Source organism: Liolophura sinensis, chromosome 10 (genome assembly GCF_032854445.1).
Source record: "Liolophura sinensis isolate JHLJ2023 chromosome 10, CUHK_Ljap_v2, whole genome shotgun sequence".
Taxonomy (NCBI): domain Eukaryota; kingdom Metazoa; phylum Mollusca; class Polyplacophora; order Chitonida; family Chitonidae; genus Liolophura; species Liolophura sinensis.
The window spans coordinates 833,455-856,610 of record NC_088304.1 but is presented as its reverse complement, the minus strand read 5'-3'; the positions used below and the strand labels follow the sequence as shown (position 1 = coordinate 856,610).

Genomic DNA, 23,156 nt, shown 5'->3' with positions numbered 1-23,156 from the left:
CTGACCCTACGGAGCTGTAAAGTGACAACATATTTCAAAGGAACAGCACGCTGTTGTGGTAACGTCACAAAATTGGTATGCCAGGGTCCATTCACAAAGATGTCTTAAATGTATCATAATCGCACATATAGCACAATGGTACAGTAATAGTGATGTACAAAATATCGTACAACAAATGTACAATAGAAAATGTCACAAGGCGCTTTGTGAAAATAGGCCCTGAGGTATAAATGGGACGTGTAAAGATGCTTAGACTTGCTGTTGCCCTTGACCACATGGGTCACATGTTCATATCCAGCTCACACTACATCTCCTGTGGTTTTCACTGTGACAGTTTGTAACTCTTCTACATGTGGTGCAATCGACGGAACATGGTTTTGTCTATACACAAAAATAATCCACATAGCAGTGGTACATTGGTTACTGTAATCACTGGAACCTGGTTTTGTCTATACACAGGAATAATCAAGGCAGCAGTTGTACATTGATTACTGTAATCACTGGAACATGGTTTTGTCTATAGACAAGGATAATCCAGGTAGCAGTTGTACATTGGTTACTGTAATCACTGAAACCTGGTTTTGTCTATAGACAAGGATAATCCAGGTAGCAGTTGTACATTGATTACTGTAATCACTGAAACCTGGTTTTGTCTATAGACAAGGATAATCCAGGTAACAGTTGTACATTGGTTACTGTAATCACTGAAACATGGTTTTGTCTATAGACAAGGATAATCCAGGTAGCAGTTGTACATTGATTACTGTAATCACTGAAACCAGGTTTTGTCTATAGACAAGGATAATCCAGGTAGCAGTTGTAAATGATTACTGTAATCACTGGAACATGGTTTTGTCAATAGACAAGGATAATCAAGGCAGCAGTTGTACATTGATTACTGTAATCACTGAAACCAGGTTTTGTCTATAGACAAGGATAATCCAGGTAGCAGTTGTACATTGATTACTGTAATCACTGAAACCTGGTTTTGTCTATAGACAAGGATAATCCAGGTAGCAGTTGTACATTGGTTACTGTAATCACTGGAACATGGTTTTGTCTATAGACAAGGATAATCAAGGCAGCAGTTGTACATTGATTACTGTAATCACTGAAACCTGGTTTTGTCTATAGACAAGGATAATCAAGGCAGCAGTTGTACATTGATTACTGTAATCACTGGAACCTGGTTTTGTCTATAGACAAGGATAATCAAGGCAGCAGTTGTACATTGATTACTGTAATCACTGGAACCTGGTTTTGTCTATAGACAAGGAAAATTCAGGTAGCAGTTGTACATTGATTACTGTAATCAGTGAAACCTGGTTTTGTCTATAGACAAGGATAATCCAGGTAGCAGTTGTACATTGATTACTCTAATCACTGAAACCAGGTTTTGTCTATAGACTAGGATAATCCAGGTAGCAGTTGTACATTGATTACTGTAATCACTGAAACCAGGTTTTGTCTATAGAAAAGAATAATCCAGGTAGCAGTTGTACATTGATTACTGTAATCACTGGAACCTGGTTTTGTCTATAGACAATGATAATCCAGGTAGCAGTTGTACATTGATTACTGTAATCACTGAAACCAGGTTTTGTCTATAGACAAGGATAATCCAGGTAGCAGTTGTACATTGATTACTGTAATCACTGGAACATGGTTTTGTCTATAGACAAGGATAATCCAGGTAGCAGTTGTACATTGATTACTGTAATCACTGGAACATGGTTTTGTCTATAGACAAGGATAATCCAGGTAGCAGTGGTACATTGATTACTGTAATCACTGGAACATGGTTTTGTCTATAGACAAGGATAATCCAGGTAGCAGTTGTACATTGATTACTGTAATCACTGGAACCTGGTTTTGTCTATAGACAAGAATAATCCAGGTAGCAGTGGTACATTGATTACTGTAATCAATGAAACATGGTTTTGACTATAGACAAGGATAATCCAGGTAGTAGTGGTACATTGATTACTGTAATCACTGAAACATGGTTTTGTCTATAGACAAGGATAATCCAGGTAGCAGTTGTACATTGATTACTGTAATCACTGAAACATGGTTTTGTCTATAGACAAGAATAATCCAGGTAGCAGTTGTACATTGATTACTGTAATCACTGAAACATGGTTTTGTCTATAGACAAGGATAATCCAGGTAGCAGTTGTACATTGATTACTGTAATCACTGAAACATGGTTTTGTCTATAGACAAGGATAATCCAGGTAGCAGTTGTATATTGATTACTGTAATCACTGGAACATGGTTTTGTCTATAGACAAGGATAATCCAGGTAGCAGTTGCACATTGATTACTGTAATCACTGAAACCAGGTTTTGTCTATAGACAAGGATAATCCAGGTAGCAGTTGTACATTGATTACTGTAATCACTGAAACATGGTTTTGTCTATAGACAAGGATAATCCAGGTAGCAGTTGTACATTGATTACTGTAATCACTGAAACATGGTTTTGTCTATAGACAAGGATAATCCAGGTAGCAGTTGTATATTGATTACTGTAATCACTGGAACATGGTTTTGTCTATAGACAAGGATAATCAAGGCAGCAGTTGTACATTGATTACTGTAATCAGTGAAACATGGTTTTGTCTATAGACAAGGATAATCAAGGCAGCAGTTGTACATTGATTACTGTAATCCTGGAACCTGATTTTGTCTATAGACAAGGATAATCCACGTAGCAGTTGTACATTGATTACTGTAATCACTGGAACATGGTTTTGTCTATAGACAAGGATAATCAAGGCAGCAGTTGTACATTGATTACTGTAATCAGTGAAACATGGTTTTGTCTATAGACAAGGATAATCAAGGCAGCAGTTGTACATTGATTACTGTAATCCTGGAACCCGATTTTGTCTATAGACAAGGATAATCAAGGCAGCAGTTGTACATTGATTACTGTAATCAGTGAAACATGGTTTTGTCTATAGACAAGGATAATCCAGGTAGCAGTTGTACATTGATTACTGTAATCACTGAAACCTGGTTTTGTCTATAGACAAGAATAATCCAGGTAGCAGTTGTACATTGATTACTGTAATCACTGAAACCTGGTTTTGTCTATAGACAAGGATAATCCAGGTAGCAGTTGTACATTGATTACTGTAATCACTGAAACCTGGTTTTGTCTATAGACAAGGATAATCCAGGTAGCAGTTGTACATTGATTATTGTAATCACTGGAACATGGTTTTGTCTATAGACAAGGATAATCAAGGTAGCAGTTGTACATTGATTACTGTAATCACTGGAACATGGTTTTGTCTATAGACAAGGATAATCCAGGTAGCAGTTGTACATTGATTACTGTAATCACTCAAACCAGGTTTTCTCTGTAGACAAGGATAATCCACGTAGCAGTTGTACATTGATTACTGTAATCACTGGAACATGGTTTTGTCTATAGACAAGGATAATCCAGGTAGCAGTTGTACATTGATTACTGTAATCACTGAAACCTGGTTTTGTCTATAGACAAGGATAATCCAGGTAGCAGTTGTACATTGATTATTGTAATCACTGGAACATGGTTTTGTCTATAGACAAGGATAATCAAGGTAGCAGTTGTACATTGATTACTGTAATCACTGGAACATGGTTTTGTCTATAGACAAGGATAATCCAGGTAGCAGTTGTACATTGATTACTGTAATCACTCAAACCAGGTTTTCTCTGTAGACAAGGATAATCCACGTAGCAGTTGTACATTGATTACTGTAATCACTGGAACATGGTTTTGTCTATAGACAAGGATAATCCAGGTAGCAGTTGTACATTGATTACTGTAATCACTGAAACATGGTTTTGTCTATAGACAAGGATAATCCAGGTAGCAGTGGTACATTGATTACTGTAATCACTGGAACATGGTTTTGTCTATAGACAAGGATAATCCAGGTAGCAGTTGTACATTGATTACTGTAATCACTGGAACCTGGTTTTGTCTATAGACAAGGATAATCCAGGTAGCAGTTGTACATTGATTACTGTAATCACTGAAACCAGGTTTTGTCTATAGACAAGGATAATCCAGGTAACAGTTGTACATTGATTACTGTAATCACTGGAACATGGTTTTGTCTATAGACAAGGATAATCCAGGTAGCAGTTGTACATTGATTACTGTAATCACTGAAACATGGTTTTGTCTATAGACAAAGATAATCCAGGTAGCAGTTGTACATTGATTACTGTAATCACTGAAACATGGTTTTGTCTATAGACAAGGATAATCCAGGTAGCAGTGGTACATTGATTACTGTAATCACTGGAACATGGTTTTGTCTATAGACAAGGATAATCCAGGTAGCAGTTGTACATTGATTACTGTAATCACTGAAACCTGGTCTTGTCTATAGACAAGGATAATCCAGGTAGCAGTTGTACATTGATTACTGTAATCACTGGAACCTGGTTTTGTCTATAGACAAGGATAATCCAGGTACCAGTGGCACATTGATTACTGTAATCACTGAAACCTGGTCTTGTCTATAGACAAGGATAATCCAGGTAGCAGTTGTACATTGATTATTGTAATCACTGGAATATGGTTTTGTTTATAGACAAGGATAATCCAGGTAGCAGTTGTACATTGATTACTGTAATCACTGGAACCTGGTTTTGTCTATAGACAAGGATAATCCAGGTAGCAGTTGTACATTGATTACTGTAATCACTGGAACATGGTTTTGTCTATAGACAAGAATATTCCAGATAGCAGTTGTAGATTGATTTCTGTAATCCTGGAACCTGGTTTTGTCTATAGACAAGGATAATCCAGGTAGCAGTTGTACATTGATTACTGTAATCACTGGAACCTGGTTTTGTCTATAGACAAGGATAATCCAGGTAGCAGTGGTACATTGATTACTGTAATCACTGGAACATGGTTTTGTCTATAGACAAGGATAATCCAGGTAGCAGTTGTACATTGATTACTGTAATCACTGAAACCAGGTTTTGTCTATAGACAAGGATAATCCAGGTAGTAGTGGTACATTGATTACTGTAATCACTGAAACCTGGTCTTGTCTATAGACAAGAATATTCCAGATAGCAGTTGTACATTGGTTACTGTAATCACTGAAACCAGGTTTTGTCTATAGACAAGGATAATCCAGGTAACAGTTGTACATTGATTACTGTAATCACTGGAACATGGTTTTGTCTATAGACAAGGATAATCCAGGTAGCAGTTGTACATTGATTACTGTAATCACTGGAACATGGTTTTGTCTATAGACAAGGATAATCCAGGTAGCAGTTGTACATTGATTACTGTAATCACTGGAACATGGTTTTGTCTATAGAAAAGAATATTCCAGATAGCAGTTGTACATTGATTTCTGTAATCCTGGAACCTGGTTTTGTCTATAGACAAGGATAATCCAGGTAGCAGTTGTACATTGATTACTGTAATCACTGGAACCTGGTTTTGTCTATAGACAAGGATAATCCAGGTAGCAGTGGTACATTGATTACTGTAATCACTGGAACATGGTTTTGTCTATAGACAAGGATAATCCAGGTAGCAGTTGTACATTGATTACTGTAATCACTGAAACCAGGTTTTGTCTATAGACAAGGATAATCCAGGTAGTAGTGGTACATTGATTACTGTAATCACTGAAACCTGGTCTTGTCTATAGACAAGAATATTCCAGATAGCAGTTGTACATTGGTTACTGTAATCACTGGAACATGGTTTTGTCTATAGACAAGGATAATCAAGGCAGCAGCTGTACATTGATTACTGTAATCACTGGAACCTGGTTTTGTCTATAGACAACAATAATCCAGGTAGTAGTGGTACATTGATTACTGTAATCACTCAAACCAGGTTTTGTCTATAGACAAGGATAATCCAGGTAGCAGTGGTACATTGATTACTGTAATCACTGGAACCTGGTTTTGTCTATAGACAAGGATAATCCAGGTAGTAGTGGTACATTGATTACTGTAATCACTGAAACCAGGTTTTGTCTATAGACAAGGATAATCCAGGTAGCAGTTGTACATTGATTACTGTAATCACTGAAACCTGGTCTTGTCTATAGACAAGGATAATCCAGGTAGCAGTTGTACATTGATTACTGTAATCACTGGAACATGGTTTTGTCTATAGACAAGGATAATCCAGGTAGCAGTTGTACATTGATTACTGTAATCACTGGAACCTGGTTTTGTCTATAGACAAGGATAATCCAGGTAACAGTTGTACATTGATTACTGTAATCACTGGAACATGGTTTTGTCTATAGACAAGAATATTCCAGATAGCAGTTGTAGATTGATTTCTGTAATCCTGGAACCTGGATTTGTCTATAGACAAGGATAATCCAGGTAGCAGTTGTACATTGATTACTGTAATCACTGGAACCTGGTTTTGTCTATAGACAAGGATAATCCAGGTAGCAGTTGTACATTGATTACTGTAATCACTGAAACCAGGTTTTGTCTATAGACAAGGATAATCCAGGTAGTAGTGGTACATTGATTACTGTAATCACTGAAACCTGGTCTTGTCTATAGACAAGAATATTCCAGATAGCAGTTGTACATTGGTTACTGTAATCACTGAAACCAGGTTTTGTCTATAGACAAGGATAATCCAGGTAGCAGTTGTACATTGATTACTGTAATCACTGGAACCTGGTTTTGTCTATAGACAAGGATAATCCAGGTAGCAGCTGTACATTGATTACTGTAATCACTGAAACATGGTTTTGTCTATAGACAAAGATAATCCAGGTAGCAGTTGTACATTGATTACTGTAATCACTGGAACATGGTTTTGTCTATAGACAAGGATAATCCAGGTAGTAGTGGTACATTGATTACTGTAATCACTGGAACCTGGTTTTGTCTATAGACAAGGATAATCCAGGTAGCAGTTGTACATTGATTACTGTAATCACTGGAACCTGGTTTTGTCTATAGACAAGGATAATCCAGGTACCAGTTGTACATTGATTACTGTAATCCTGGAAACTGGTTTTGTCTATAGACAAGAATAATCCAGGTACCAGTTGTACATTGATTACTGTAATCACTGGAACCTGGTTTTGTCTATAGACAAGGATAATCCAGGCAGCAGTTGTACATTGATTACTGTAATCACTGGAACCTGGTTTTGTCTATAGACAAGGGTAATTCAGGTAGCAGTGGTACATTGATTACTGTAATCCTGGAACCTGATTTTGTCTATAGACAAGGATAATCCAGGTAGCAGTTGTACATTGATTACTGTAATCACTGAAACATGGTTTTGTCTATAGACAAGGATAATCCAGGTAGCAGTTGTACATTGATTACTGTAATCACTGGAACATGGTTTTGTCTATAGACAAGGATAATCCAGGTAGCAGTTGTACATTGATTACTGTAATCACTGAAACATGGTTTTGTCTATAGACAAGGATAATCCAGGTAGCAGTTGTACATTGATTACTGTAATCACTGGAACATGGTTTTGTCTATAGACAAGGATAATCCAGGTAGCAGTTGTACATTGATTACTGTAATCACTGAAACATGGTTTTGTCTATAGACAAGGATAATCCAGGTAGCAGTTGTACATTGATTACTGTAATCACTGGAACATGGTTTTGTCTATAGACAAGGATAATCCAGGTAGCAGTTGTACATTGATTACTGTAATCACTGAAACATGGTTTTGTCTATAGACAAGGATAATCCAGGTAGCAGTGGTACATTGATTACTGTAATCACTGAAACCAGGTTTTGTCTATAGACAAGGATAACCCAGGTAGCAGTTGTACATTGATTACTGTAATCACTGAAACCAGGTTTTGTCTATAGACAAGGATAATCCAGGTAGCAGTTGTACATTGATTACTGTAATCACTGAAACCAGGTTTTGTCTATAGACAAGGATAATTCAGGTAGCAGTGGTACATTGATTACTGTAATCCTGGAACCTGATTTTGTCTATAGACAAGGATAATCCAGGTAGCAGTTGTACATTGATTACTGTAATCACTGAAACCAGGTTTTGTCTATAGACAAGGATAATCCAGGTAGCAGTTGTACATTGGTTACTGTAATCCTGGAACCTGATTTTGTCTATAGACAAGAATAATCAAGGCAGCGGATACATTGCAGTCCAGTGATTGTAGCAATTCTTTAACCTTTATACATGTTTGCAAGGTGTTTATTCAAGCATATTCTGAAGGTACTACTCTGTTCACTGATAAAATTATACCTTTTTGTGAAGCCCTAAAGCTGGCCAACCCAACCAAAGAGTTTTGTTTTCAAAATCAAATGAAAAGCGTGCATAAATCGCCCTGAAAGTTACTCTTTCATATGTGAAAAGTTGAGGAATAAGGGTAAATATTGTTTTTCACTTGATCAAATCAAGACAAGTATCAGTTTGGTACATATGGTTGTACAGTGATATGATGCAGGCATTTCGTATGTCAGTCCTCAAATGGGGCAAAGCAAAGAAAGCTATATTAGCACAAATCTAGCAGCTATACGAAATAACTCTTTTCACCATGGAGCCATTGGTAAATTCATAAATTTACAAGGTAGCAGGTTATGATGCCTGCCTTTCATATTCTAGGACACACGAGGTGTGGGCTCAAGCCCAACAACGGCCACTGAATTGGTATATTCCCCACTCTCTGTGTTTAAGAGGCCTTGGAAACAAACAGCAATTAATGTGCAATTGTTAGTTCAAACCCAACCCTCACCAAGATTATTTTTTACATTCCGCTGCCTACCTTGTTCTAAAATCTATCTGGCAATAGGCGGTCAACAACACTCAGAAAAAAAGTTGTTGCAGATCAGTTCCTGCTGTTATGGCTATATTATGATCTGTAGTTCAGATGTGGGAATCATGTGGAAGAGTTCATCACATGCTTGCCAAAGACCTGTGGTTTACTACAGAGACTCTTCCCTCTTGTGAAAATGATATCTGTCATACGAGTGAAACATTCTTCACAATGACATAACACCGATCAATCAATCATAGATGCTCTCTGAGTATAAACATCAAATGACTTAGTCTGAAGTGGAATAAAGTAGACTCTTTTACTTCCTGTCAAAAAGAAGTGCAAATACAAACAGATTAACAGTTCTGCTAGGAAGGTAAAATGCCAAAAGTGTCTTCAAAACTGCTTACAGTTATTGCCTTTTCATTCAGGTATTGCTTAAAATCTGCACTTTGCAAAATGTCCATTTCATGCTTTCTGTCAGCTGATTTAGAAAATTCATCTGGTCCCGTTCCACATCCGCCAATGTTGCCAGTCGGATACCCAGGATGCACCATCAGCTCACATCCGCCAATGTTGCCAGTCGGATACCCAGGATGCACCATCAGCTGAAATCCCCCAACGCTGCCAGTCAGATACCCAGGATGCACCATCAGCTCACATCCCCCAACGCTGCCAGTCGGATACCCAGGATGCACCATCAGCTCACAGACCCTCATTGGCTCATCTGCAATGTTGTTCATGAAAGCTGCATCAAGGGCTGTTCTCAACCTCTCTATGGACATATCCTTTCCACAAGTACTCAGTCCCACAAAGGCTGGGGCAAAACTGAAAGTGAAAGTAAAACTATCATGATAAAACTACAGATTACTTAATTTATTTATTAATTTTTTTATTTTATGACTTTTATGCCATACTCAAGAATTTTTAACTTTTAAGACGGCAGCCAGCATTATGGTTGCAAGAAACCCAGCTGAGCCTGGTCACAACTGAAGACCATGCATGTCAGTCTTGTTCTATCAACCACAGCAAATCACTTTTCATGCAGCTTTTAATGCGTTGTGGAGATAAATAAATTTTGCTGAAATTAGAAGATAAAAAATGGTGCCTACAATGTATGTAATGGTATGGCAAAGTTTAAGTAATAAGATAGATGTATTCTTGATTCTTACTCCATGCAAAACTTGGAACTTAAATTTGTTTGGAAGTTTTCATGTGGCTTATAAACTATAACCCTTACCTATATACATGTACACAATGACTGTTATTTGCACAGCTTAGATTTTGTTGTCTCATTCATTTACCTCAGTTTGTGTTTTATAAAGATGTCTTGACACTCCTTGGATTGTTGTATGACCTCTTGGTAAAAGGTCAGTCTGCCCGAATCTATCCAATCACAGTTGTTGAGACATCTTTCCACAGGGAGCCTTGTTACTGTGATTCCCTTGCTCTGCAGAATCTCAGCAAATACTTCACATATTCCTAGGAAAACAGAAAAAGATTCTTGAGCTAGAGGATAACAATTTCGCATCAAAAGGACTTGGCTGATTCACAATTATCCAGGAACATTGACGCTGTATGTCATAATTTGATGACCAACAACACTTTGGCACAGCTGTACTTTTGGCAGATTTCGCGTGCAGCTTGATAACAAAATAGCATGAATACAGATATGATGTCAAAGGTCAATCAGGGCATAAACCAGTAAATTATTGTCCGTTAGTGATAATCAAATTACATACAAAATCAATTAAGGTATGGATACCATTTTACCCAAAGTTAGACTGGAGTTCAATGTGTAGCACTAGAGTAGAAATACTCAGTCTGCCTTTTTACCTGGGTGTATATGAATGTGCTGATGGCCATCTACATGGAAGGGGAGGCAACCCACTAATTCCTGAAACCTCTTGATCTGAGAATGTATTTCTTCCCTGACCTACAGAATAAGAGGATGTACAGGAGCTGAGATATAAAACATCGCTATAACGTCCTTTCAGAGGCCTTTAGGAGACGGGGTGGTATGGATTGACAGAGGCATTAGGAGCTGGGGTGGTATGGATTGACAGAGGCAATCCTCTGTCTATCTATATCGCTATGACCTGTATTATCAAAGAAACTTTTCGTCTCTCAATCATCCTTTCATAGGCATTATTTATCAATGGAGTAAAACCCGCCCAGATAGCACAGTTGGTAGAGCGTCCACTTCGGGAGGCGGTCAATCCAGGGTCAATCCTGGGTCAAGTCACAATTAAGACCCTAAAAAAAGGAAGTTGTAACGTCTTCACTTGGTGTTCAGCATTAAGTGGAGAGTGCAACAACTGGTTGACCCGTATCAGTATAATGGCTCCGGTGGGGTAGCTTACTTGCCTTCAGTAAGGCATCTCAGTGAGGCAGCACCAGATAAAAGAGCGGGGGGAATCTGTCTTGCACTCTAAGGACAGCTTCGTCGTCATATGACTAAAACATTGTTAAATACAATGTTAAGCCCCAAGTAATCGCACTCACTCACCCGAGGGACTAAAAACAATGTGAGTTACAGATGATGTTTAATTCTGCAAGGTTAGAGCAAGAAAACAGGACTGATTGGCCTGGTGTCATGTCTGGTGTCTTTGGCGTCACACCTAACATCTCGGCATCGTCAAATGACTGAAAAATTCTTAAGTATGACATTAAACCCGATGTATTTATTCATTTTCTAAATCATGCCTTGGTGATTCATGTTTTATAATGGGTAGTCATATATTGACTTCAATGCTTACCGCACTTGTATAAGTGAAATATTCTTGAGTACTGCATAAAACACCAATCACATAAATAAATAAATAAATGTGTTAGGTCACCCACCAATTATACATCCATCCATTTCTGTTACACTTGCTCTTGTTAGGCTCACTCAGCTGTGTTTGGTCTATCCACTTATGTTAGGTCACCCACCAATTATACGTCCATCCATTTATGTCACACCTGCTCTGTTAGACTCACTAAAGCTGTGTTTGGTCTATCCACCTATGTTAGGTCACCCACCAATTATACACCCATCCATTTCTGTCACACCTGCTCTGTTAGGCTCACTAAAGCTGTGTTTGGTCTATCCACCTATGTTAGGTCACCCACCAATTATACATCCATCCATTTCTGTCACACCTGCTCTGCTAGACTCACTCAGCTGTGTTTGGTCTATCCACCTGTGTTAGATCACCCACCAATTATACATCCATCCATTTCTGTTACACCTGCTCTGTTAGGCTCACTAAAGTTGTGTTTGGTCTATCCACCTATGTTAGGTCACCCACCAATTATACATCCATCCATTTCTGTCACACCTGCTCTGCTAGACTCACTCAGCTGTATTTGGCCTATCCACCTGTGTTAGGTCACCCACCAATTATACATCCATCCATTTCTGTTACACCTGCTCTGTTAGGCTCACTAAAGTTGTGTTTGGTCTATCCACCTGTGTTAGGTCACCCACCAATTATACATCCATCCATTTCTGTTACACCTGCTCTTTTAGGCTCACTCAGCTGTGTTTGGTCTATCCACCTATGTTAGGTCACCCACCAATTATACATCCATCCATTTCTGTCACACCTGCTCTGCTAGACTCATCCAGCTGTGTTTGGTCTATCCACCTGTGTTAGGTCACCCACCAATTATACATCCATCCATTTATGTCACACCTGCTCTGCTAGACTCATCCAGCTGTGTTTGGTATATCCACCTGTGTTAGGTCACCCACCAATTATACATCCATCCATTTATGTCACACCTGCTCTGCTAGACTCATCCAGCTGTGTTTGGTCTATCCACCTGTGTTAGGTCAACTACCAATTACACATCCATCCATTTCTGTCACACCTGCTCTGCTGTGTTTGGTCTATCCACCTATGTTAGGTCACCCACCAATTATACATCCATCCATTTCTGTCACACCTGCTCTGTTAGGCTCACTAAAGTTGTGTTTGGTCTATCCACCTGTGTTAGGTCACCCACCAATTATACATCCATCCATTTCTGTTACACCTGCTCTTTTAGGCTCACTCAGTTGTGTTTGGTCTATCCACCTGTGTTAGGTCACCCACCAATTATACATCCATCCATTTATGTCACACCTGCTCTGCTAGACTCATCCAGCTGTGTTTGGTCTATCCACCTGTGTTAGGTCACCCACCAATTATACATCCATCCATTTATGTCACACCTGCTCTGCTAGACTCATCCAGCTGTGTTTGGTCTATCCACCTGTGTTAGGTCACCCACCAATTATACATCCATCCATTTATGTCACACCTGCTCTGCTAGACTCATCCAGCTGTGTTTGGTCTATCCACCTGTGTTAGGTCAACTACCAATTACACATCCATCCATTTCTGTCACACCTGCTCTGCTGTGTTTGGTCTATCCACCTATGTTAGGTCACCCACCAATTACACATCCATCCATTTCTGTCACACCTGCTCTGTTAAACTTATCCAGCTGTGTTTGGGCTATCCACCTGTGATAGGTCACCCACCAATTATACCGTTCACACCTCTGCCAGGTTAACAGTGTCTCCCTTCAGCTTCTGTCTTAGCCCAAACTTTCCCCTGAATACACCCTCTGGGGTGACCAGGGTGTGGTACTTGGCGCTTCCAATAGGTACACGCTCTGCTGTGTGGTTCACTCACCTCTGCAATGTCAACCGTGTCTGCCTTCAGCTCCTTCCTTAGCCCAAACTTTCCCCTGAATACACTCTCTGGGGTGACCAGGGTGATGTACTTGGCCCTTCCAATAGGTACACGTTCTGCTGTGTGGTTCACTCACCTCTGCAATGTCAACCGTGTCTGCCTTCAGCTCCTTCCTTAGCCCAAACTTTCCCCTGAATACGCCCTCTGGGGTGACCAGGGTGTGGTACTTGGCCCTTCCAATAGGTACACCTTCTGCTGTGTGGTTCACTCACCTCTGCAATGTCAACCGTGTCTGCCTTCAGCTCCTTCCTTAGCCCAAACTTTCCCCTGAATACACTCTCTGGGGTGACCAGGGTGATGTACTTGGCCCTTCCAATAGGTACACGTTCTGCTGTGTGGTTCACTCACCTCTGCAATGTCAACCGTGTCTCCCTTCAGCTCCTTCCTTAGCCCAAACTTTTCCCTGAATACACCCTCTGGGGTGACCAGGGTGTGGTACTTGGCCCTTCCAATAGGTACACCCTCTGCTGTGTGGTTCACTCACCTCTGCAATGTCAACCGTGTCTCCCTTCAGCTCCTTCCTTAGCCCAAACTTTCCCCTGAATACACTCTCTGGGGTGACCAGGGTGATGTACTTGGCCCTTCCAATAGGTACACGTTCTGCTGTGTGGTTCACTCACCTCTGCAATGTCAACCGTGTCTGCCTTCAGCTCCTTCCTTAGCCCAAACTTTCCCCTGAATACACTCTCTGGGGTGACTAGGGTGTGGTACTTGGCCCTTCCAACAGGTACACCCTCTGCTGTGTGGTTCACTCACCTCTGCAATGTCAACCGTGTCTTTCTTCAGCTCCTTCCTTAGCCCAAACTTTCCCCTGAATACACTCTCTGGGGTGACTAGGGTGTGGTACTTGGCCCTTCCAATAGGTACACCCTCTGCTGTGTGGTTCACTCACCTCTGCAATGTCAACCGTGTCTGCCTTCAGCTCCTTCCTTAGCCCAAACTTTCCCCTGAATACACTCTCTGGGGTGACCAGGGTGATGTACTTGGCCCTTCCAATAGGTACACGTTCTGCTGTGTGGTTCACTCACCTCTGCAATGTCAACAGTGTCTCCCTTCAGCTTCTGTCTTAGCCCAAACTTCTCCCTGAATACACCCTCTGGGGTGACCAGGGTGATGTACTTGGCCCTTCCAATAGGTACACGTTCTGCTGTGTGGTTCACTCACCTCTGCAATGTCAACCGTGTCTCCCTTCAGCTCCTTCCTTAGCCCAAACTTTCCCCTGAATACACTCTCTGGGGTGACCAGGGTGATGTACTTGGCCCTTCCAATAGGTACACGTTCTGCTGTGTGGTTCACTCACCTCTGCAATGTCAACAGTGTCTCCCTTCAGCTTCTGTCTTAGCCCAAACTTTTCCCTGAATACACCCTCTGGGATGACCAGGGTGATGTACTTGGCCCTTCCAATAGGTACACATTCTGCTGTGTGGTTCACTCACCTCTGCAATGTCAACCGTGTCTCCCTTCAGCTCCTTCCTTAGCCCAAACTTTTCCCTGAATACACCCTCTGGGGTGACCAGGGTGTGGTACTTGGCCCTTCCAATAGGTACACCCTCTGCTGTGTGGTTCACTCACCTCTGCAATGTCAACCGTGTCTGCCTTTAGCTCCTTCCTTAGCCCAAACTTTCCCCTGAATACACCCTCTGGGGTGACCAGGGTGTGGTACTTGGCCCTTCCAATAGGTACACGTTCTGCTGTGTGGTTCACTCACCTCTGCAATGTCAACAGTGTCTCCCTTCAGCTTCTGTCTTAGCCCAAACTTTTCCCTGAATACACCCTCTGGGATGACCAGGGTGATGTACTTGGCCCTTCCAATAGGTACACATTCTGCTGTGTGGTTCACTCACCTCTGCAATGTCAACCGTGTCTCCCTTCAGCTCCTTCCTTAGCCCAAACTTTTCCCTGAATACACCCTCTGGGGTGACCAGGGTGTGGTACTTGGCCCTTCCAATAGGTACACCCTCTGCTGTGTGGTTCACTCACCTCTGCAATGTCAACCGTGTCTGCCTTTAGCTCCTTCCTTAGCCCAAACTTTCCCCTGAATACACCCTCTGGGGTGACCAGGGTGTGGTACTTGGCCCTTCCAATAGGTACACGTTCTGCTGTGTGGTTCACTCACCTCTGCAATGTCAACTGTGTCTCCCTTCAGCTCCTTCCTTAGCCCAAACTTTCCCCTGAATACACTCTCTGGGGTGACCAGGGTGATGTACTTGGCCCTTCCAACAGGTACACGTTCTGCTGTGTGGTTCACTCACCTCTGCAATGTCAACCGTGTCTGCCTTCAGCTCCTTCCTTAGCCCAAACTTTCCCCTGAATACACTCTCTGGGGTGACCAGGGTGATGTACTTGGCCCTTCCAATAGGTACACCCTTTGCTGTGTGGTTCACTCACCTCTGCAATGTCAACCGTGTCTTTCTTCAGCTCCTTCCTTAGCCCAAACTTTCCCCTGAATACACCCTCTGGGGTGACCAGGTTGTGGTACTTGGCCCCTCCAACGGGTACACCCTCTGTTAGGTTTAGATGAAGACCTGCACATGGAATTTAATAACCCTAAATCAATCAGCAGACAAAACACCTCGCAGCATCAAACCTTAAAAGGTATGGGGATAAAGATAAAGTATCCCACCGAAAGTTTAACAGAGCATAACTTTTTATTTTTGTGATGTTGCACAGCCAAGATATCACAGCTCAAAGGAGCCAAATACTGCACAATCAAAAGTGCCACCATGTTATCAGTGTTAACCAATCAGGCGCAACTTATTTCTATAACCCAAGGAAGCAGCTGTTTCTGCTCACATCACCCAACCCTGTTTTGCTTTTCAACCATACGGCTGTGAGATACGACTGACAACATTGTTATCCAGCTGCCCCAACAGTGTGCACTCCATGACTTCATAAAAACTGAAGTTTAATCATGAATTTTTATGATATCTCGGTAGTGCAAACAAAAAATTGGTCTTGTGTTGTCTTTTCTATTAAGTTTCAACCCCACTGCCCTTCACTTTAGGTTAAACCATTGTTCTTGAGGCAGCCAGTGAGGTCATTCAAAAATCCAGTTATCACCGATCTGAACGGGTCAGGAGGTGCATGGGATACCAAGTGAAGGGCTGTGGGGTACCATGTGACGGGCAGTGAGGTACCAAGTGACGGGCAGTGAGGTACCAAGTGACGGGCAGTGAGGCACCAAGTGAAGGGCAGTGAGGCACCAAGTGAAGGGCAGTGAGGTACCAAGTGACAGGCAGTAAGGCACCAAGTGACAGGCAGTAAGGTACCAAGTGACAGGCAGTGGAGTACCAAGTGAAGGGCAGTGGGGTACTAAGTAAAGGGCAGTGAGGCACCAAGTGACAGGCAGTGAGGTACCAAGTGACGGGCAGTGAGGCACCAAGTGAAGGGCAGTGAGGTACCCAGTGACAGGCAGTAAGGCACAATGTGACAGGCAGTAAGGTACCAAGTGACAGGCAGTGGAGTACCAAGTGAAGGGCAGTGGGGTACTAAGTAAAGGGCAGTGATTCACCAAGTGACAGGCAGTGAGGTACCAAGTGACGGGCAGTGAGGCACCAAGTGAAGGGCAGTGGGGCACCAAATGAAAGGCTGTGGAGTACCAAGTGAAGGGCTGTCGGGCACCAAGTGAAGGGCTGTGGGGTACCAAGTGAAGGGCTGTGGGGCACCAAGTGAAGGGCTGTGGGGCACCAAATGACGGGCAGTGGGGTACCAAGTGAAGGGATGTGGGGTACCAAGTGAAGAGCAATGGGGTACTAAGAGAAAGGCAGTGGGGTACCAAGTGAAGGGCAGTGGGTTACTCCAGGCACCTGTTTGCATACTTCTAACTGCATTTATATATTGTCAAATGAGTTAAATCAAACAACTTTTCTCATCAAATACACCCAGATCTTGCTATCCATCAGTCACAAACATGTCTGCCATCGTATCATTGAAAAATACTTCAGAAGAACATTAAGGGGCCATCCATAAAGCGTGTACTCTCAAATTCCAAACTTTTGGAACCCACTCAGGTACCCCATATACACATCTTGTACGAAATGCCTTGACCTCCCCCTCCATCTCCCCACGTATGTAGTACGCTGATGTTATGCAGGTTTACAAAATATAGAGAGTGACCAAAAGACAGTGATGCAACTAATAGCATCGTATCAAGGCTGGTGTACACAGGCGACTATACACCTTCGATTTGCATGTGCCAAAGAGCTGACCACAGGCATTGATTTTCGCTGTTTTTTACTTCATTCCAAAGCTTCTGAGTTTCGAGTTCAAACCCTTTATCATTAAAGGTAGACAAGTCCAGTTGTATCATGTGACCAGTCACATGCCTAAGATGTTAGGCAACTGGTTTTGATCACTTTCTCTATAACCTGGGCATCTAATAGACGTGTCATAAAAAGACATTTAGAGTGGAGGAAGGATGGAGAAGATTGAGAATCTGAATGTTTGTGAACGTGAGAAGTTCCTAAAGGAAAGAGGTGTTATTTGTGCCTCTGGAAAAAGAGGGTGACAGGTGATCAGTACATTGGTGTTCACAAAAGTTGCTTAACATTTTTCATGATTCAGATGAAACCTTAAGATGGTTTTCACCTTTGATGACAGAAGAGTTTCAAATCGAAACTCCCCTATTGTCTTAACACTTCTCCTTTTTCTTACCTTGATTCACTTTCTTATAAGCACTCAACAGCGTCTGGCACTGTTTGCAGGTCTGACAAATTTAGCCACACAGGGCACTGTTGTTAATAAGTGAAATATTCTTAAGTACAGTCTTCAATGAAATAAATAAATAGACAAATTTTACCAAGTGGTAGATTTTCTTTCTTTGCCCGTTCCACAGCTTGTACTACATTAACTCCAGTCACCATGAGAGAAGCGCTGGATATTGCCGACTTTTGGAAGCACTCAATAATCCCTTGATCCCTCTCGCTGCTATAACCAAAGTCATCAGCGTTTATGATCAGACAGAAAGCACGTCTCTTCATCTCGATGGAGAATCCTGTTTTCACCTATGTGTCACAAGTATTCCTGTGTTAAACAGATGATATATCTCTTAAATATGATAAGGGAGTATTAGTTTGACAGTTGATTGTTAGTTTCCTTGTGGTTTGATCACTGCCAACATAATACCAGGCATGCCATGACCCTGCATGCATGTTGATACTGACAATGTTAACATAGTTTTTGTGCTACCTGAGTGGGATGCAATGCTCCTGTCCCCAACTGAACCCAGTCACAGCTAGTATGAGGACACTGGACGGACAATTACTTGGCTTATCTCTCCCAGGCTATAATACTGGATGCCAATTAAGCCAAGAAAAGGAAGACTGTTTATTTTAAATTCTAGGCCATAACCAGAGTAGGGATTGAACCTGGATCTCTCACTCATAGTACAAGTAAACAGCACAGCAAACCATATTCTGTCATGATCATAGTCACTCAGATTGCCACAGTATGGTGAACCAGGTAGCACATATTTGTAGTCATCCAATAGAATAGGTTGGCTCTTGCTAGTATCTTGTGCTGCTGTTTAAAAAAAAAAACAGCCAACATTGAAACAATGAGGCTCAACAGCCCTCTACAAAGGAAAGTAAACCCTGTAAACTATTGAACAGCAATATCCTCTGTCTACTTTACTAATAATACCATACTGTTACTGAAATCGCTGGTCACAGCAGTTCCATGAGGTACAAGATTGCTTGCCCTTGTAGATGGCTGGTGCACCCCAATGATTGTCTGAATCCAGCTCTCCCTTCACTTTATAGGTGCCACGGCTCTGGACTTCCCAGTTTCCTACACTCTTAAACTTAACCCCCATTTCATACATGAAAATATTTGCTAAAATAGCATAAATACAATATGAATGTTCTTAACCAAAGATAAAATGTTAAAATGAACAGGTACGAACACACCTGTGCATATAAATAAATCACAAAAAAAGGAATGAAAAAACTTAAAAAACTTTATTGCCAACACTTCAAACAAATTAACATTAACAATTTGTAACAATCCAATATGCATATAAATTTTAGTCCTAGCAAAACCTCACACAAATTATTAATACCGTTAATAAGGGGAGCACACTCCTGCACACACTGTATTTACTCTGGATATACAGTGTACATAGGGGACCATGTGGAAATTTACTTGTAAGCATGTCTGTAATACTTGAGTAATGCAATTCCTTAATACTTCTGTGCACACTTTCAACAGAAGCTAAGTAATTGACACATACCAGTTTTCACAACCATCAGGGATTAAACATTCAGTGGATGTTTCCGCAAGCCTTACATTTCAGCTCAATGTCACGCAGGAGTACATGCCTTTATGAAACAGTTTTATGTCCAAAACATTCCCATATACACCTGTCACTGCTTTACTTAGATTTTAAGGCCTATCAAAATTAAGGTTATCATCACAAGAAAAAATACCCAACAAACACTGTACTTGAAATACATCATTAATTTAAACAAAATTTTGGCAGCAAACTAAATACAATCAAAGGCATGAAGGCTGTGGTAGGAATTCTACTTCACCCTGACAGTGTTAGCCACACAAGACATGTAATATCACAATCGTCTCTGCTTCACCTTTATAGTGTTAGCCACACACGACATGTAATATCACAATCGTCTCTGCTTCACCTTGATAGTTTTAGCCACTCAAGACATGCAATATCACAATCGTCTCTGCTTCACCTTGATAGTGTTAGCCACTCAAGACATGCAATATCACAATCGTCTCTGCTTCACCTTGATAGTGTTAGCCACACAAGACATGTAATATCACAATCGTCTCTGCTTCACCTTGATAGTTTTAGCCACACAAGACATGTAATATCACGATCGTCTCTGCTTCACCTTGATAGTGATAACCAAACAAGACATGTAATACCACAATCGTCTCTGCTTCACCTTGATAGTGATAACCAAACAAGACATGTAATACCACAATCGTCTCCGCTCCACCTTGATAGTGTTAGCCACACAAGACATGTAATATCACGATCGTCTCTGCTTCACCTTGATAGTTTTAGCCACACAAGACATGTAATATCACAATCGTCTCTGCTTCACCTTGATAGTGATAACCAAACAAGACATGTAATACCACAATCGTCTCTGCTTCACCTTGATAGTGTTAGCCACACAAGACATGTAATATCACAATCGTCTCTGCTTCACCTAGATAGTGTTAGCCACACACGACATGTAATATCACAACCGTCTCTGCTTCACCTTGATAGTGTTAGCCACACACGACATGTATATCACAATTGTCTCTGCTTCACCTTGATAGTGATAACCAAACAAGACATGTAATATCACAATCGTCTCTGCTTCACCTTGATAGTGATAACCAAATAAGACATGTAATACCACAATCGTCTCTGCTTCACCTTGATAGTGTTAGCCACACAAGACATGTAATACCACAATCGTCTCTGCTTCACCTTGATAGTGTTAGCCACACAAGACATGTAATACCACAATCGTCTCTGCTTCACCTTGATAGTGTTAGCCACACAAGACATGTAATACCACAATCGTCTCGGCTTCACCTTGATAGTGTTAGCCACTCAAGACATGTAATACCACAATCGTCTCGGCTTCACCTTGATAGTGTTAGCCACACAAGACATGTAATACCACAATCGTCTCTGCTTCACCTTGATAGTGTTAGCCACACAAGACATGTAATATCACAATCGTCTCTGCTTCACCTTGATAGTGATAACGAAACAAGACATGTAATACCACAATCGTCTCTGCTTCACCTTGATAGTGTTAGCCACACAAGACATGTAATATCACAATCGTCTCTGCTTCACCTTGATAGTGTTAGCCACACACGACATGTAATATCACAATCGTCTCTGCTTCACCTTGATAGTGTTAGCCACACAAGACATGTAATACCACAATCGTCTCTGCTTCACCTTGATAGTGTTAGCCACACAAGACATGTAATACTACAATCGTCTTTTCTTCTGTATATGTATATTCACATATATATTAAACACTTCAGATGTTCATTCCTATATAATATGCCAACATAAACATAGAAAATGTTCTAATATCAAATGTTGCTCTCTTTACGATATCAATGTGGGGTCATTGTGCCTGATGAGTACAGTCATGTGAGGTCATTGTGCCTGATGAGCCCTATCGTGAGGTCATTGTGCCTGATGAACACCATCATGTGAGGTCACTGTACCTGATGAACTCAATCATGACCCTGATGAACACAGTCATGTGAGGACAATGTGTCTGATGAACACAATCATGTGAGGTCACTGTGCCTGATGAACACATTCACGTGAGGTCACTGTGTCTGATGAGCACAATCATGTGAGGTCACTGTGTCTGATGAACACAATCATGTGAGGTCATTGTGCCTGATGAACACAATCATGTGAGGTCACTGTGCCTGATGAGCACAATCATATGCCTGATGAACACAATCATGTGAGGTCACTGTGCCTGATGAGCACAATCATATGCCTGATGAACACAATTATGTGAGGTCATTGTGTCCGATGAACATAATCAACCTGGTACATAAAGCTCACCATAAGAGTCCATTTGAATCTATTTATTTTTCTGACAAAAATTAAAAACAACAAAAATAATAAAAACCTTAGCACCCTGTACTCCATTCATTTTTCAAAATATTTATGAGAACTCATCATCTACGTCACAGTGTAAAAAAAAGACAAACAAAACACATGTCTAGACACAAAATTTCTTCACAAAAGACCTAAAAAAGGTTTTTTTTTCATCCAAAATCTGGTAATATTCAGACTCAATGCTTAAACACTGATTGTCTTTCTTTCTAAATTCATGACCCAAAAACTGGGATAAAAACAGACAATAAAAACAGATGTAAATAAATAGATGTAATAGGTGTACTTGAGTACATAGGACGATAAGATGACTTTTAGATGGTATTATGCTCCTCAGATATTAAAAAAAATATGTAAAAAAAAAAAAAAAAAAAAATTTCAAGGGAACCAGTACTCCCTTCAGTCTCCAGGAAAATAAAATCTATATACATGTACATACATTCATCATATGTATACATACTAGTACAGCTTTAGCGGTGTTAAAAATACAACGTACAGTACTGCTCATGAGTAGTAAGCAAACAACACATCTGTACTCTGTCTACCATGCATGGTTTGATGGTACAACATTATAAATACAATGTGCAGTACCACTCATGAGTAGTAAGCAAACAACACATCTGTACTCTGTGTATCATGCATGGTTTGATGGTACAACATTATAAATACAATGTGCAGTACCACTCATGATTAGTAAGCAAACAACACATCTGTACTCTGTCTATCATGCATGGTCTGATGGTACAACATTATAAATACAATGTGCAGTATCACTCATGAGTAGTAAGCAAACAACACATCTGTACTCTGTCTATCATGCATGGTTTGATGGTACAACATTATAAATACAATGTGCAGTACCACTCATGAGTAATAAGCAAACAACACATCTGTACTCTGTCTACCATGCATGGTTTGATGGTACAACATTATAAATACAATGTGCAGTACCACTCATGAGTAGTAAGCAAACAACACATCTGTACTCTGTCTATCATGCATGGTCTGATGGTACAACATTATAAATACAATGTGC

The 23,156-nt window shown here is 40.8% G+C and overlaps 1 protein-coding gene across 1 annotated transcript; it reads right to left on the bottom strand.

Annotated features, from left to right (window-relative positions):
* Positions 1-9,141: 9,141 nt before the first annotated feature.
* Positions 9,142-18,517, bottom strand: LOC135476342 (carbohydrate deacetylase-like). The gene is made up of 10 exons (XM_064756342.1): positions 18,299-18,517; positions 15,889-16,025; positions 15,345-15,410; positions 14,937-15,002; positions 14,408-14,594; positions 13,849-13,967; positions 13,441-13,506; positions 10,610-10,709; positions 10,078-10,255; positions 9,142-9,601 (listed from the first exon to the last, which is right to left on the bottom strand). Exons 1-10 carry the CDS (start codon positions 18,477-18,479, stop codon positions 9,142-9,144), a joined length of 1,560 nt encoding a protein of 519 aa, XP_064612412.1. The 5' UTR covers positions 18,480-18,517.
* Positions 18,518-23,156: the final 4,639 nt, after the last annotated feature.